Consider the following 19,260-nt stretch of genomic DNA (forward strand, 5'->3'; position numbering starts at 1 on the left):
GTAGATGGGCTTTTCCAAATTTCCAAGTTTATATGGCAAAAAAATGCTATCTGATCTACAGAAAACAGCTTGGAAAGTACTCATTTAAATTATATCTGTTGGGAGGAGGCTATAGGTCAGTGGTAGAGCATATGCTTAGCATGTACGAGGTCCTGGGTTCAATCCCCAGTACCTCTGTCAAAAAAACAAACAAACCTAATTACCTCACCCCCAACACACACACACACACACAAAGTCCTAAAACTAAATTACATCCGTAGTCTCTTCTAGATCCTAACATTTTGTAATTCTAAACACACTGTGCACTGGTTACACTGAAGTAGAAAAGAGCCGTGTTGTTGTTGCTGTAGTCACCATCATCCTCGCTGTCATAGCAGTTAACATTCATCGCGCACTATGTATCAGGCACTGGGCCAACGATTTTATATGTACTTTCATTTAATCTCAAAACTTTCCTAAAACGTAAGTACTGCTATTCCATCTTCCAGATGAAGAACGAAGGGCTTAGACAGATTATATATTCACCAAAAATCATAAGTCTATGAAGAGAGAAGACTGGGAATTAAATCCAAACAATGATTCTAGAATCAGAAAAGAGTATGACTTTTGGCCTAATCTTGCTGCAGTGTCTGAAGACTTTTCCTAAAACATATTAATTTAAAAAAGTTAATGAGCCCATAGATTACTAGCAATATTATCTACATAAATATCATGTCATATCTACATGACAATAGGACAGAGTCAAATTTGAGAACTATGTTCAAGGTATTAGTTCAGATCGTAGTTTTCTTTAAAAAAAATCAATACATTAAGATAAACTTTATTTTAAAAGTTTTATCTTTAAAAATAAATTCTTCAATAAAAAAGATGTTCACCTTAGCAGTAATTATAATGTCATAAGAAATGTTGAAAAATAGGGATAAGTTTAGGATAACTCACAGTTTATTACATATGTACCTTGTATAACCATTTTAGGTCTTGGGAGAGGAAAACATAGATCGTATTGACTTATACAGTCCCCTAGATTATTTTACCGCAATGTTTAACCGATAATGGACAAGTGGTCATTTTCCCCTTCCCCTTCTCTAGAGCTTAGGTTAAAATAAAAGCAAGAAAAGAGCACACATTTAGCTTAAAAGGGGCAAGGGTGGGGTGAGTTACAAACAAACTTAGTTCCTTATGATGATTTTAAAAAAAAGTAAGACAGAGCATGTCTTCAAGCAAATAATTCAGTGGTTCTCAAACTTTAGTGAACATCAGAATCATCTGAAGAGAGTGTTAAAACAGATTGCTGAGCCCGCCCTCAGAGCTTCAGATTCAGTAGGTACAGTGGGGCCCAAGAATTTGTATTTCTAACGAGTTTCCAGGTGGACTAATGCTGCCGACTTGGAGACTCAGTTTGAGACCACTGCTGTATTTCTCTAGTTCTAACCTCTGAAATCCTTTCGTCTGCTGATGAACATATAATTCTTACCTTCTTTCTTTCATTCTGACACTCTCTGCCATTCTCCTATACCCTCCTTAGAAACAAACCCATTCATTTTCCTTCTCATCACAATCACATCTGAACTGTTCTTTTTGGTTAGTTTGAAGCAGAGAAGCAGGTGAACGGTAGTATTGTCATTTTTCATGTAATACGGAGCATCAGAGTTTACAACGTACTTTCACATATATTCATTTAGTTAGCATTCATAATTCTAGTCAGTAGGCTGACAGAGCTTATGTTTTAAAGTAGTACTAGAATTTATATCTTGATAAATTGTAAAATGCTTCTCCTGCTCTTTTCTATTCTGGTGATCCATTCTTTTATTCCTATTTGAATTACCTGATTTTTCTGACATAAGATACAACATAACTGATGTTGGCATAACATATTGATATAATTATTACCAAAAAGACTAATGAATATATTTCTTTTTTACTGTGGAAAACAAAGTTGGAGAAGTTTAGTTTCACAGACCCAGTTAATAGCCAATGTACTGCATGACTGACCCCTAAAAAGGATAGCAGAGGAAAAGCAAAAGAGGAGGCAGCACACACAAATCCAATACAAGCATCAAAAGCAAAAAAGGATAGAAAACTAGAGATCTGAACACATTATAGATTTGATTTAGGTCAGAAGTCACACTTTTGTCTCCTTCTACAAGAGTTTTAGAATCAAACTGGTTGGGTTTTAATTGCCAGTTCTGTCTGGCAGTAGGGAAAAACAAACTTAGACTATCTGCCAATATTATAATGACTGTAACTATTTGCCCCAAAGACAAACTGCTTCCAAGTTCTCCACAAAAAAATCAATCTGTGATAGGTAAGTCAGTCAAATTCCAAAACAGATCAGAAATTATATTAGATATTCTAAAGACTAGATTACATTAAACTCTTTCAAGGAGATAATAGCGATAATTAAAAAAAATTTAGTCTTATCTTTTTATGAATAACAGCAGCTTTTTCTTTTAAGTATCTGCACTGTATTAAATTCTATGCTAGGTACTTCTCACGTAACTTACTTCATCCTCACGATTCTCTGTAAAAGGGATCCTATGTAAAAGGTCTCCTGTTGATAGGTGAGGAAACTGATATGTAGAAAAGTTAATGGATTGTCCCAGGATAGTTAAGAAATAGGAGGAATACAGATCAGGCTTGAGGTCTATTTGACTAAAAGCCCAAGCTGTTTCCCACTACAACACTGCAGCTTTATTCTAAATAGATAAATCCTTTCTTAACTGGATTGTTTGATAGTTATCTGATTTGAGGGGAGGAAAAAAAAAATCACAAGTTTCTCAAATACATATAGCTCTATTTCTCCGCACCGCCTACCAGAAATAAATAAGGTGACTACCTTTACGATTTCTACCTTGGGTTGCTTTTTAAATATTCAAAATAAACAATCATCTTTATCTTATTATAACACATGACAGAGGTTATATGCAGTTCTCATTACGATGTTTTCTTAAACTCTAACTGCTAAACTTAAATGAGAGGCATTTGGTACAATCTGAAAAATATTCAGTTCAATTAAAAGTAATTGATGCATAGTGAAATAATTCTTCCCAAAGCTGCTGTAAAATCTTCAAAAAAATAAAGCTACTTAATAATTTTCATCTCCTACAGGCTAGAGAGAGGCATTATTGCATATTAAAAATTGGAGTGTAGTTTTCCCAGAGGTAAAAGAAAGTTATTAAAACAACCTATTTATTGTTGATATAACTATCCATTTGTGCCACACAAAAAGTAACAAATTTCAGTACATTAAAAGAAAAGCTAATTAAGGTATAATTAGTATTTTCTGTATTTTGATAATTAGGGGTTAGTTGGCTATTCCTTTTCAAATTTCTATTTGATGCACCCCGACAATGCCTTTAATGAGCAACTAACGCTATTGAATCCCTCATGGCAGAGGAGTTTAGTGACCACCACTACATTACTTTCATTTATCACTGCCTCTTTACCTATAAATTAATCTAGCCCTGTAGCTATGTTGATCTACTTTATATCAATTTCTTCATCCATATCAGCTGAATATGTATGGCATTAACCTCATTTGCTAGTTGAGAAAAGCAGAATTAAAATGAGATCTAATTTCTCGTGCACAGCACAATTTCAAAACTGCCTGCTAATTTCCACCACCTGTCAGTGTGAAGAGCCTTTACTTTCTTGTAATTAAATAAAACAGTATATTTTTTTAGTAGCTCGGAAAAATGCTAATCTTTCAAAAGTGTTCAGTGATCATTAATCATGAGGACAGTAAATGAGCTTATTCAGAATGTTCATTTATCCTTTGTTTAAGCTAAAAAAAAATTTTTTTTGGCCTTTCCACAGAAAAAAAAAAAACATAAAGTACCAGATGGAATATAAACATTAACTATTACAATCCATGCTACTGAAGTTACTATTTATCTTGTTTACTGCCGCATGGTGGTAAGATGCTTACTAACATTACGTAACTCAGAGGTAGCTCGTCTAATAAAATAAGTAGGAATATAGTAAGCACAAAATATACTCTAAAATCAGTAAGAATCTAATAAATACACTCTGCATCCACCTATGTAAAGAACCTAAATTTATATGACTTAGAACGTAGTAAAATTTGAGAATAATTTTTGATAAAACATTTAAACAAATTCATCTAATAAACTGCCTACTATGCTACGCATTAAACTGTTGCCTAAGTGTATCATTTGAACAAAGACAGTGTCATTCAGACTTAGACAAGCATAGTTAAACATATTTATTTGGACTTCACTAGATTTTCCAAATATATAATACAACCAATAGAAAAAATATGAAACTACCAAGAAAACAAAAAGAAATATTGTCTGTTATTTTAATAACAAGAGATGGCAAATTAATTCTTTGTTATATTTCTTCTGTCTTTTTTCTAATACTTTAGTTTTTATTTTTTATATTATTGTAATTTCACTATATATGTGTAAGCTAATAAATAGCCTCCAATTCAGGTTTATTATTCATATATAGTTTTTCAATAAGCCTACTTTGTTAATTTTTATTCCTAGTAATTATATAAGAATATGAACTAGTGATGAACAATATGTATTTGAGGAAGAAAAATATAAACAAATATATTATTAAAATGTTTACTTAGTATCAGGCTTGCTCTCAGGCTAAACATATCTATTCTTCAAATATTAACATGCCTTGGAAATAATATGATTATTTTCTTATATTTATCCCACCAAAAAAGCATAACATATAAGGATATAAATGATTAAGTAATTAATATAGAGAACTTTTAAGAATTATTAAAGAAATGATTTAAAAAATGATCGTTGATATTCCTCATTCAGATTTGTAGAAAACATCTGACCACTGTAGGATCACTATCTTGAAGACTAAAACTCTTTTGGAAGTATTTTAATCATATTTATTTACAAACTAATGACTTTTTGTATCATTCCAATTGATCATTAAGTTATTATAATATATAGTAGGTGTTAAGCATTTCTTGAAGCTGTAAAGAATGAAGATGTGGATGGAATATTGACAAATAGTAGCTTCAGGGTTTCTGAGGCAGAAGTAGGAGGGATCCTCTCTCATCCTGACTCCCTTCAAGCAAGCTACTTAAAGCAATTATCAACAAAGAAAATACTTTCAGGAATGAAGTAGGAGATTCTCACTGACAACTATTTTGGCACTAAATAATAAGAAAGAAAACCAGTTTTGCAACACCCTCAAAGGTGAACACATTGCTAGTATGAATTCAGTAGATTTGCATAGCTCACCTTTTGATTTTTAGGGAAAGATCATCTTGTGGAAGATTTCCACAACTCCCAATGCCTATTAAGAAAAACTACAGACCAATGTGGGGAGAAGAAAAATGTTTGAGTTGTAAAATTTAAGAACTAAAACCTCTTTAAATTGAATATTCTTTAGTGCTGAAAACTCTTTAAGATATATCTTAGTCACATGCCACATAATGTTTCACTTACTATTCTTATCACAATGCCTTAGAATCATTAGCAACATTTCAAACATCAGATGTTGGATAAGTATACCTGAGGCAGAAAGCTTACCACTAAAAGAAAGTACTACTTTCTGCCTTTTTTTTAAATTAAGAAAACAATCCAAACTATGTCACTAATTATCTGAAAGCACATGAAGCTTTACTTTGTGCACTTTGTCCAGAAATGTTAAATTCTATAAATGCTGCAAAATTTATAATCATTTAAAATAAATGGGAAAAAAAAGAAGAAAAAAACATTTAAATACTCTGTGGGTAAGCATATTCTTTACTAAGTAATCACAAAGAATCATTACCTTTGGATTCTTCTAGGATGTAGCGTAGTGATCAGCATAAGGGAGACACAAGTGTCTAAGGATTCCATGTATAAAGAATTATATGATTACATATAATTCACATAAGATTTGATGCCAAATTTGGTATATTTGAATTTGGTGTGATAAATAATACATAGGAGCCAGTTTAAAAATAATAAACTAAGCTCATTATTTTTCCAATTTAAATACTGTATTTCTCCAACTTGCATCATAATTTGAATTATTAATGGTTACTAAGATTTCAACTTTACATTTTTCTGCTGCAAACTTCCTTGTCTAGTACTTAATGCTCTTGAATCAACATTTAAATGCACTTAGGCAGTGGAGTGTCAAGTATAACTTGGCAAATCCATTTAATAAAGCAAAACCATTAAAAAAATAATTAGGCCTTAAGCTGCTTTGCTCAACTTTCTCTTATGCAGGGACATAGAATGTGTTTTTTCAATAGTTAATGAATACCACGTACGATGAATTAAGTGGGAAAGAATGTAGAGAAGCCATCTTTTTTAAAGAAAAGGGCCTGTCTGAATTCTGATGTATTACGTATGTATTAGATGTATTATATGACAATTGAAAGAACAAATCCCTGCACAATAAAACATTCCAGCAGTATAAGCATTAACTTGGACTATACTCACTAATCATTATCCAAGAAGAGAAAAATCTAGCTAGTTCTAATAACATTCAATCACAGAGGCAAATTATGATACATTTACACAGGAAATATGAAAGCAGCCCAGAATGAAAGTTCAAAAAGTTTAAAACACTTAAGCGAAAAAATCGCCAAAGTCAGTGATCATTATTTTCTAACACTCAAGATAACCTCAACTATTGAAAGTACGTTCTTCCCCCCATAACCTGCATTGATATACTTGTCACACTAGAATATCTTTAATATTAAACGTTTACTGTTTAAATATTTTAAAGCTGCTACAAGTTTCTCACCAAAGTGAAAATTCTATGCACAAAACAGTTTTCAAGTGATTTCTTAAATGCTTTTTCTTAAAACTGTGTTATTAAACACAAATACAAAAATTGTTTTGCCAAAAACTGAAATATATCCAAGTTACCTGGAAATGCAGCAAGTACCTTATTTCAACATTGGATTGCACTTACAGTTACAGCAGTCCACTGAAGTTACTATTACGATATGTTTTTCTGTTTCATTATTCAAGTGCTTTCCTATCCAATTTCCTACTGACAGTTACTGTCAGTAACATTCTATACAGGAGGACCTCACAATTGTAGGGAGAGAATGCCATCTGCTGCTTCATGTGGTACTCAACAGGAGAAATGCTTGATAACAGGTAGAGTAATTACAAAAAAAAAAAAAATTTAGAAATCCATATGTAAAGCTGATACTTGAAAGCTGAAATATTCCCACTTCTATTTCAGATAACTTGAAAATACATCAGTAATAAGCACTCACTGTCTTAGTGCAAATTCCAAGGTGTTTCACAGAATTACAAGGATACAATATGCTTATACATCACCAGTTCCTGATGATTATAAATAAAGCTTTTACTCAGCTATGTACAGCCACAGAATCAAAAGAAAAGGATCACTTGCATGGCCTTAACAAAGTTATTTCCCATTTATGAATTAATACAATATCCTATTCTCAAACATATGACTTATACATAAAGTGACCATATAAGTTATTATCCAAATAGGGACATTTTTGAGAATGAAAGGTGAAGCAACTACCTACCAATTATGGCAGCACAACAAGTGTGAACTGGGACAATCTTAGGCAAATCTGGATGTACAGTCACCCTATTTATAAGTTATTATGCTGCCTTTGTCCCCTTGACTTCATAACAATGCCCTGAGAATCTTTCCAAAAGCAATTTGGAAATTTTTAGGAAACAGCTAATTCAGGAGGATGATAGCAAAAAAAAAAAAAAAAAAAAAAAAAAAAAAAAAAGAAAGAAAGGAAAGAAAAAGAAAGAAGAGAAAAGGTGGGGGTGGTGGAAAAAACAAGAATGCATTTCCCAGACAATACAATGACTCAATTTACGTAACTACTTCAAACACCTGATTTTTTCACTTACTTTATTTTATTATACTATTTGAAATTCTCTGGCACTACTAAGTATCTTCTTTCGAAAAGGCAAATCCTTTCCAGGATAATTCATTCATGCATTAATTGGAATTCGCTTTTGACACCTAGAAGATGCTAAGTATCTGGAAAGAAAGTACATTTGTAAGGTGTGTGTGTGTGTGTGTGTGTGTGTGTATGTTGCTGTGCACAGTGCAGTGATGAAGAAAAGAGAGGTACAGATCATTGTAGAGGATGAATTCCCTCTGGTGGTGACTGACTATATAGGATGTCAAATCTGGGAGTGAAGAAAAGAAGAGAAAATCTCTAAGACTAACTTGCCTACTTGAAATTTTAAATCCTAAGAAGGAAAGAGAACTTGTTTCCTCCTCAATTTCTGGTGCCCCAGTTTAGGAGGCCAAAATTCAGGCAATTTCTACTAGTACTACGGTGGATCAGTGTCATTGATTACATAGCTCTTTGTAGATACATTTTTCAAGGAAAATACATTCCAAGATCTAAACAACCACATTTTAAGTAACATTTGGAATGTACTTATTGGTGAAATTTTGTAACCAACAAAAGCAAAACTGATGTTTATCGTATAGTTGACTTGAACAAACAAAGGGAATTATGAACAAAGTTCAAATCCAGCTTTTGATAGATATTCAGAAGCCAAGATATATATGTGTGTGTGTGTGTGTGTGTGTGTGTGTTTGTAAAAAAGATTCTTCCATACCCAATTTTAAAATTTACAATCTAATTTTAACGGATTAAAAATTACAATGAGGGATTCAGATCAAGATGCTGGAATAGAAGAACACGGAGCTTATAAACATATCAAAAATACATCTATATTAGGAGAAATTCTCATTGAATACTAAATGGAGACTTGCTAAAAGACTCTTGTACAACCAAGGTTGTAAGACAGATCCACATGGAATCAAGTAGGGAGGAAAGTGACATAATCAGGTCAAGACCTGTGCCCCTGGGAGGGGACAAAGAATAGGATGGGATCCTCCCTTGGGAGTGAGCAGTTCAAGCCACATATTAGGTGCCCCATCCATGTGGTCCAATAACAGTAAGACAAGTTGTCTTAGCTGGTTAGAAAACCAGTGGGACTAACAGAAAGGCTGTAAGAAACCTAGATTCTGCTGGTGAAGGGCATGCACACACATGCTTATTCCTGAAACAAAGCAGAGAAAGAGTGAAACTGCCCTAGACTTTTGCATGTTTCCAGGAACTGTCCCAGTACAAGCACCAACCTGACTTTAAACACCCACCCTGACCCCGCATGTTGCACAACACAGCTCCACACTAGGGCTACAGCTGCAGCAGCCGAGAGGAGTGCTCAGTTGTAAGGGACAAAGGTGGCTCAAACCTGGGACAAAACCTGAATAGGGTAGGGGCAGTCATTACTGGATGTGATCCAGAACTCTGACTGCAGCTGGGACTGTCACAGTCTTGTGCCCAGATCCACACCAAGGGCCTGCTCCAGCCCCTTTTGCTCCAGCACTGCTCCCCTCTGGGTGAAGGGTGCCAGTGGAGGGAGGAGGGAGAACACACACATAGAAATAACAGAGCCAGCTCAGACCCAATACTCAGGGCTTCCATTTCAGCAACCAAAACCCAGCCCTGATCCAATAGGGTGGTGACAGCCACTGAGAAGAGGAAAAGCAAAAACTAAAAGAGTTCATCAATACTAAACCATCCATAAAAGAAATGTAAAAGGTATTCTCTAAGTGTAAAAGAAAAGGCTCTAACAATAAGTCTCTATAAGAAAGGACAAATCCCACTAGGAAAGGCAAATGTATAGTAAAGGCTGAAGATCAAACACTCAAATGAACTGGTAGAAAGATTAAAAAGCAAAACACTGTAAAATCAACCATAACTACAATAAATGTTAAAGGGATAAACATTTAGCTATAAAATATGACATTAAAAGCACGAGGGGAGGAAAAAATATGTATCTTTGAACTTAAATGAACACTAGTTTAAAACAAGCAGATACAGTTATAGGCCAACATATATGAACCCCATGGTAACCACAAGTCACAAATTTACAACAGACAAAAACTAGAGCGAAAGAAACACAGGGATACTACTAAAAACAAACAAAAAAACCCACCAAAAACCTGCCAAACCAGAAAAGAATTAGCTAAAAGAAGAAGATAAGAAAAGAACTACAAAAACAATCAGAAAACAAGTAAGAAAAAGGCAACAAGTACATACCTTTCAACAATCACTCTAAATGTAAAGGACTAAATGCTCCAATCAAAAGACGTAGGGTGGCTGACTACATAAAAAACAAGACCACCTATATGCTGCTCACAATAGATTCACTTCAGAGCTAAAGATACACACAGACTGAGAATGAGAAGATGGAAAAAGACATTTCATGCAAAAAGAAACAACAAGAAAGCCGGGGAAGCAATACTCACACTTTAAAACAAAGACTATAACAAAAGACAAAAAAGGGCATTATAAAATGATACAGAAATCAAAACAAAAAGAGGATATAATACTCATCAACATATATACAACTAAGTCAGTATAGCACCTAAATAAATAAAATAAATATTAACAGACATACAAGGAGAAGGTAACAATAATGCAGTGATTGTAGGGGATTTTAACACCACATTACATCAATGGACAGACAGAAAATCAATAAGGCAACACTGGTCTTGGCACATTACATCAGTTGGACTTAACAGGTATTTACAGGACATTCCATCCAAAAAAAGCAGAAAACGCATTCTTTTCAAGTGCACACAGGATGTTCTCCAGGATAGATCACGTGCTAGGCCACAAAAAAGTCTCAACAAATTTAAGAAAACAGAAATTATATCAAGCATTTTTTCCAACCACAAAGGTATAAAATTAGAATTCAATTACATGAAGAAAATTAGGAAAAACAGAAACACTTGGAAACTAAACAACATGCTACTAAAATACCAATGGGTTAATAAAGAAATGAAAGAAGAAATAAGAAAATACATGGAGACAAATGAAATGGAAACACAACTTCCTAAAAATCTATGGAATGTAGCAAAAGCAGTTCTAAGAGGGAAGTTTACAGCAACACAGGCCTTCCTCAAGAAACAAGAAAAATTTCAAATAAACAACCTAACCTACCACCTAAAGAAACTAGAAAAAGACGAACAAAGCCCAAAGTCAGCAGCAGGAAGGAAATAATAAAGATCATTAAGGAAATAAATAAAATAGAGACAAAAATAGCAACAGAAAAATAATCGATGAAACAAAGAGCTGGTTTTTGGGGGGAAAAAAATAGAGAGGACCTAAATAAACAAAATAAGACACGAAAGAGAAATAACAACTGATACCACAGAAATAAAAAAATTTAATGCTACAGTTATACGTCAACAAACTGGACAATCTAAAAGAAAGGGACAACATTCTAGAAACATACAACCTTCCAAGACTGAAGCAGGAAGAAAAGACGATCTGAACCAACTAATCACTAGTAGTAAAATGGAATTTGTAATAAAAAAAACTCCCAGCAAACAGCAGTCCAGGATTGGATGGCTTCACAGGGGAATTCTACCAAACATATAAAGAAAAGCTAATACCGATCCTTCACAAACTATCCCAAAAAACTGAACAGGACAGAACACTCCCAAATTCATTCTACAAGGTCACCGTTACTATCCTGCAAAAGTAATAATTTTTTATTAGTTCTAATAGTTTTTCAGAGGATTTTTAAGATTTTCTATATACAAGGTCATGTCATCTGGAAGAGAGAGAGTTTTACTTCTTCCTTTCCAACCAAGATGTCTTTTACTCATTTTGTTGTCTAGTTTCCCTGACCAGAACAACCTGTATAATGTATAACATAAGAGACATCCTTGTCTTGCTCCTGATTGTAGGGTAAAAGACTTTTAAGTTATTGGTTTTAGTTTGCTGGCATTACTTTTTAGGGGGGCTTTCTGCATCTGTATTCAGAAGAGATTGGTATTTGATGACAAACTGTTACCTTACCTTACTTTACTTAAGTGATCTTAATGATATTGAATCTTCCAATTCATAAACATGGTATATAAGTCCATTTATTTGGGGCCTCATTTAATTTTTTTCAACAATGTTTTAGTATTTACATAGTACAAGTCTTACAAACCTTTCATTAGATTTATTCCTCTGTACTTTATAAAGGGTTTGGGGGCATTATTTTAGATACTTTTTAAATTAAAATTTCCAACTCTTCATACATCCAAAAAATTTTTAAATATGCCATCTGTACATATGTGAGCATCTTTAAAGTATATTATTAGAATTTGTATTCCCTGATCCAAGAGTATATGCATTTTTAACTTTCCTAAATATTGCTAAACTGCTCTCTAAAGAGGTTTCAACAATTTGGATTCTATTAGTAGTATAAAGTGTTTGCTATTTCACTTCCTGACTAATACTTACATTAGTCAGACTTTTTAATCGTCTCCAGCTCATAGGTATAATATGATACCTCACCAAAGCTTCAATTTGCATTTCCCTGAGTCCATGGAAGGATGAACAAAAAATGTTTTCATACTTGCTGGCAATTCTGATTTCCTCTTCTGTGAATTGTTTATTCAAATCTTTTGTCATTTTTCCGAGTTGCTTTTCTCTCACTGGTGCAGAGAAATTATTTACATAACTGGATATTGATTCTATTTTAAGTTACATATATTACAAACATCTTACCCTGTCTACAGGCTGTCTTTTTACTTTGTTTATTGTATCTTTCTGATTCATAGAAGTTTTTACTTTTAAAATGGGTAGGATCTATAAACCTCTGTGTCTACAGTTTGGGCTTTCTATGTCTTAAAAAAAAAAATCTTTCCCTATTTTTAAATAATAATCTATTTTTCACACACAGAGTCCTCTAATTTACTTGGATTTGATTTTTGTATGCTGTGAATAATACAAATTTTTACATAGTATAACCAAACTGTCCCAGCAGCATTTATTTAACAGTCTATCTTTTCCTTATGGCTATACTGTTTCAACATAGAAGTGGGCAAATTTTCTGATTTTTTTCTTTATTTGCCACCTTCCTCTTCAATTAATAAACTTACTGAGGAGATAAACAATCCTATTTGCCACTGTATCCCTGGTCTTAATATATAGTAGCTACTTACTAATATTCATTAGATAATGAGTAGAAATATGCAAGCAGGAAATACACAGGAGCATATATACATTATGTCATAGAGTAGAATACAGTGCCAAAAGAAAAGGTTGCAAAGGTAGACAAAGTATGACCATAAGACGAAATTTATTTTGTAAATAATGGGAAATCAGTAACAATTTTAAGCAGAGAAATGGCACAGGAAGAAAAGTGTTTCCTTGGGATTGGCAAAATTTGAAGTCTGACAAAGCAAGTATTATGACAATATACAGCAACAGATACCTAACTCTGCTGCGGGAGGAAGATAAACTTTATAACACTTAGAAGGGCAACTTGGTAATATCTTGTAAAGCTGAAGATATGAACATTCCACAAGCTAACAACTCCACTCCTAGTATTTAGCTTCAAGAAATTCATACATATGCATGAGGAAATAGCATTAGAATATTTACGACAATATTTTTTGTACACTTTAAAATTGGAAACACCTAACATATACTAATAGAAAAAATGAATATATAATGGCACAGTAATATACTGTAATATCATTCAATAATTAGTATACTAATTAGAACTATATGCATCATCATGAATAAATCTCAAAAACAACATTAATCAAAAAAGGCAAGTTTCTGAATAATTTTCTATAAAGTTAATAATATTATGTTTTGTTTATAAATATATAGAAATGTAGGAAAAGAACAAAATCATGCAGAAAAATAACACTAAATTTAGGATAATGTTACTTTTGGGCAAGAAGTGAGAAGAGCAATAGGTTTTCAACGTTTAATTTTAGAACATATAGATCTGAAGCAAATATGGCAAAACATTCAGAATTGACAAAGCTAGATGATGACTTATGAATATTCATTACACTATTCTCTCTGGTCTTTTTACTGAAGAAAAGAATACCCTGGTGGCAGTATGGAGAATGGACTGGCATGGGAAGAAGGCAAAATGGAAACAAAGAGTATAACCATAAGACTTTTGAAACCTAATGAGAAATAAAAAGCAGTAACAATAAGGATAAAAAGGAAGGGGACTGAGAAAGGACTGAAACAGAGATATTTAGAAAATAAAACCAGTAAGATTAGGTGACAGATCAGATGTAAGAAGTAAGAACAAAGTGGAAATTTTGGGTTCAATGTCATTCTTCCTCAAAATAGAAAAGTAGGTAGAAAGAATTTTAAAAGATAGTGAGTTTCTCTTTAAAATCCAGTTGAGTTTCAAGGGCCCGTTCAATATCACAAAGACCCAACAGGGGGCAATACAGCAGAGTGGTTAGCAGCCCAGGCTCTATCAGGTGTCCTGGGTTCAAATCCAGGTTCAACCACTTAACCATATTAATTAACCATTCCAAGCCTCAGTTTCCATAACTGTAAAAAAAAGGTGGGAGTGTTAATAAAAATAATTACTTCCCTGAAGTTTTTGTGAGATGAAATTAGATGCCTATCAAGTGCTGAGCAAAGTCTTTGGCACATAGTAACTGCTCAATTAATGCCTACAGCTACTATTTATGATTTCTCTTTCCCACTTACAGGACATTCTTCTTTACTTCACTTAAGACACTTCAATGATTCCACCTTGGCTCCTGAAGCATTTATTTCTAGAAATTGTATTATTTTGCATCTGCAGGCTTTTATAAAATTTTCAAGATGCTTATTAGTGGTATACTTTATTTACAACTGCCAAACAATTTCACTAAAGTCAGAGTCATTTTCCAACTCAGGAATATACCCTTTATTACCTGAAAGTATTATACATCAGATCTCGACCCAATTCCTACAGAATTCTACTAAATACACACATTCAACCATTATCTAGTAGTAAGTATACAAACAATATGCCAAGCATGTGGAGGTGATAACAGTAAAGAAGGCAGAAACAGTCCTAACCCAAATTACAGTCTATTTATGTTTTGCTAACAAATACTCACAATGTAGTATAATAATGCTAAAGTAGTAGACAGACAAAAGCAACTCTCCTAGAATTTAAGTTAAGAAGAGCATCCTAAAGGATGGTGTATCTGATGAGAAAGAAAGTAGGAGTTAGCAGAGTAAGGCAGGGAGGTCGAAGTTGGATTTTAAAAAAGTGTCCTAGGCAGAGGAAACATTTTGTCTAAAGGTCTATAATCAACAGAGAATGTAGACTGTTAAAGGAGCTGAAAAAAGTTCAGTGCACACAAATTATGCAGTACAGGTATGGAGTACTGAAGCATGAAACTGATGACATACACAGAAAAGAGACTGGGAAGAACTTTTTTATAAGTCATACTCTGTAAGATCCAGTTAAATGACATAATGCTTAAGAGAGCTTAGTACACTTCCTGGTATAAAATAAGCCCACACTAAACATTATTCACTTATGATAGTTTAATGCTCTCCCTTTTATGGCCACAATCTGGAATGCAACAATCTTCTCACCAAAAAATACTTTCCATCTTAGTTGACTGCCAGAAAAATAATACGTAGAGAACTTATAAATGTCTTAAACAATGTATCCTTTCATTTGTAAAATGGGAACAATAATACCCCCCTTGCAGGCTTGTCAGAAGACCTAGAGAGAACGTGAAGTTCCTAGAAGAGTGTCAGCGCACACAGTAAGGGCCCCGCAAAGCGGGTCCTACTAAGTCAGATCAGTAAACAAGCCAAAAGGAAAAGTGGAAGGCTTTGGCTTCACTGCAGGGTCATGCAGTAGGAAAGCCTTAGAAGTAAAATCACCTTATTGTCTTTGAAAATAGGGTAAGAGGCATATACCAAAAATGTTAAGAGTAAAATTAAAAGAATCAACATTGATCTGATGATGTGTTTATTTTTTCCTAATATGTAAGCAATTTCAAAAAAGAAAAACTGATCTTTTATAATTTACTTTTTCATAATTACCTTATATTAAAAGCTATATACATAACAAGAATCTCTGGGGAAAAATTTCTCAAATCCCATCACCCTAAAACAATTTCTTTCATTTTACATATTTATTTCCAAGTCCTTCAAACACAATAATTTGAAGGCTTTTCCATTCCATATTGTACTCTTCTGATTTAAGACCCAGACTAAATGGATAAGTAATGTTTCAAGAGTATTCACTTTTGCAAAAGCAAAATAACAAACTCTCTGGGTACATTTAAAACAAGACAATTTATCATAATTCAATTTATACTCAACCTTCGAGTAACACGTCTGGGATTTTAAAAGATGTATATCTGGTATAAATTTCATGCTATGAATACTATGAATTTCTCTCTGATTCTAATTTGTCTTACTGTCAACCTAAATCATTTATATCTATCTCCTCCTTTTTCTCCCTAGTGGTCTCATTCAATGTCAGTTTAATTCTAAGAAAATTTTGTTTATATTAATCCTAAACGAAAAAAACTCTAAATGACAATAAAATATCACAATATATTTCACACAAAAAAAAGCATCAAGCTATATCACTTTCTTAAAAAGCAAAGAAAATTTTACCTGAAATAAACTAAAGGATGATCTTAACAAAATCAAGTACTTTCACACTACTACACAACTACTTACTAACAGAAAACCATAAATGAACTGAAGGTTAAGCTAAATTTCCCAGGGGAAAAAAGCTCAGTTCAATATAAAAAGCTTATTCTAGAATTTTCAAATAAGAAATCCTTCAACATTACTAGTACAGAGCATAGATCCAAAGGAGGTAAGGATATCTTTAGGACTTCCTACAGAGAAGATTTAGGGAAGAGTTATTATTCCAGGAAGAAAAACTTTTTAAAATCTCATAGATCTTACTCAGTGTCACAAGTACTGCTAAATATCTGGTTAGGATTCACATAAATGCCTTCAATAATCCCTCAATGCCTTAAGAGCAATTCATCTAAACTTGCTGATGCTAAACTTTCAAGTACCATAGTACAAGTGTTCCCCACATGAGGGTAAGTTAACTGTGGCCTCTCAAAGCATGTCATATTCTTCTTGTCCTCATCATTTATCATGTAAAAATGCCGAGGAATGACTGAAAAATATATACTGGAAACCACATAAATAAATATGCAAGAAAAACTCAGAACAACTATAAGAGTAAATCTTCTTTTTCAAAACTTGAAACACAATACAATAAGGCAAAATTCATCACGGTGTTTAAAATAATCTTAACTATTTAATGATTAGCCACATAAAAAATATTCACTAACTCTGCCAATCAATCTTTAAAGACAATGGTAAATCTGGGCATAAAACGAGCAATGTCACAATGCCTTCAAACACCAATTAATCAACTGATTTCAACTAATCAATTAAATTTCTTATGTAGAAATTGCCCAAATATACCTTTCAGCTTAAAGCTGTTATATGTGAACATCTTTCTTCATCATTTAATAATATTTGTTTTGATCACTAGTAAAAACCTACCTTTGAGGTTCTTTGAAGTTGATCACCAACATACGTTTTACGAAACTGATCCAAGAACCAGAGAACTGCAAGCTCTATTTTCTCATTAGAACACTGAGGCAGTCCGGCATCCATTAAAGATATAAGCTGAAAAACTCTTTTCATGAAGGAAAAAAAAAAAATCAATAATAATTCTTAGAGAAACAACATTAAAACACTTATTACCAATTTTATATAATATATAATCACTATAAAAAGTGGAAAAATACAAAGCTTATAAGGAAAATATTTAAAGAATCATCTGAAATCCTACCAAGAGATACTACAATTTGGTCGAATTTCTTCTAGCTTTCTCATAAGGAATACATATACATATACATGCATACAAACCTACATAAACATACATTTATAATTTTGCTAAAAATTCATATATAAATACATGACATATATAAATATATATGCTTAGATATAAGTAAATATCTACAATTATAAATGTTATATAAATATAGATATTAATATATATTTACATATATAATATTTTAGTAAAAGAAAATGACACTGAATGTGTAGTTTTGTATTATACTTTTTTATTACAACATATTTTCATATAACTATATATTTTGGAATCACAGAATTCAAAACACACACAAAAAATCAGGAGGCACATCCATCCAGCTATATCGCTTTTTTAATGAGAAATAAAAATTTTACCTGAAATACATTACAAGATGATCTTAACAAAATCAAATATTTTCAATACATGTATGCAACTATTATCAGAAAATCATAAATGAACTAAAGGCTAAGTTAAATTTCTTAGAGAAAAAGCTTAATAAAAAAAAAAAGCTTAGTCTAGAAACACCCTCTACTATCTATTTTAATTAAAATTTTCCAGTAGATGGCTGTCAAGTATCTGGTGCTAAGAAAATCAGCAAATCGTAATAATCTTTTTAAGAGACGGAAGCAGAAGTTTTGGAGGAAACAGCACCTATTTCTCCTTTTTCTAACTGCACAAAGGCAGCTATACCGAGCCCTAACCCACTTATTTCCTTTCCTGTATGCACACAAGCGCGCGCGCGCACACACACACACACACACACTACTAATAGTTTGTCGTTTCAGAGATTTTTATAAATGCATGTACAGGCAAATATGACTATATATTCTCCTTCTAGTTCTTTTACACATATGGAGCATACTATACTGTTACATTGTTAAACCTAGCTTTTTCCATTTAATAATATATCTTACACATTTTTCCATGGCAGATATAAAAAGTTTCCTTATTTTCTTTTGCAGCTCTTTATCACTCCATTATATGAACATACCACATTATTTTCAAACAATAGTGTCCTACTGATGGACACTGAAGTTGTTTATAATTTTTTGCTGCTACAAAAACGCAGGAATTAATAATCCTGTACACATCTCACACACGTACAGTTACAATATACACCTCTAAATGTCAAACAGCTTAAACAATATGAATTTTATTATTTGATAGCCATTGCCAAATTGCCTTCCAAAGAAATTGAAACAATTTATACTCCCATCATCAGTATATAAGTGTCTATATACGCATGGATAATTCAAGGTGATATTAAACTTTAAAATTTACTGAAATCTGAAAAATTATACCTCAGTAAAGTTTTAATCTGTATTTTTCTCAAGAATGAGAAGTTCAAATTTTTTCCATGTTCTTGAGCCATATGTACATCCTTTCCTGTGACCTGTTTGCTCATATCCTTTGTTGATTTTTTTCTATTGGGTTATCTTTTAATTGCTAATTTCTACAAATTCTTTAGATATTAGAAAAACAAGCCCTTTGCCTGTGACTGAGATGTAAATATTTTTCCTTGTTTTTCATTTGTCTCTTGACTTTGATTATGGTGTTTTTTTAATGCCATGCATAAAATTTTTTTTCTTTTTCTTATGCA

At 32.7% G+C, this 19,260-nt stretch overlaps 1 protein-coding gene across 9 annotated transcripts in view; it reads right to left on the minus strand.

Moving 5' to 3' along the window:
• Positions 1-19,260, minus strand: part of RANBP17 (RAN binding protein 17) — a 275,746-nt gene that overhangs the window by 195,557 nt on the left and 60,929 nt on the right. For all 9 annotated transcript variants that reach the window (XR_004314233.1, XR_004314237.1, XR_004314235.1 and 6 more), the window contains exon 14: positions 17,345-17,480. Coding sequence is in view for 3 of the 9 variants with exons in the window: in XM_032465107.1 (XP_032320998.1) it covers positions 17,345-17,480 (136 nt within the window). In the remaining 6 variants the exon portion in view is untranslated. The remainder of the gene's footprint in view (positions 1-17,344; positions 17,481-19,260) is intronic.

This window comes from Camelus ferus, chromosome 22, assembly GCF_009834535.1.
Source record: "Camelus ferus isolate YT-003-E chromosome 22, BCGSAC_Cfer_1.0, whole genome shotgun sequence".
Lineage (NCBI taxonomy): Eukaryota > Metazoa > Chordata > Mammalia > Artiodactyla > Camelidae > Camelus > Camelus ferus.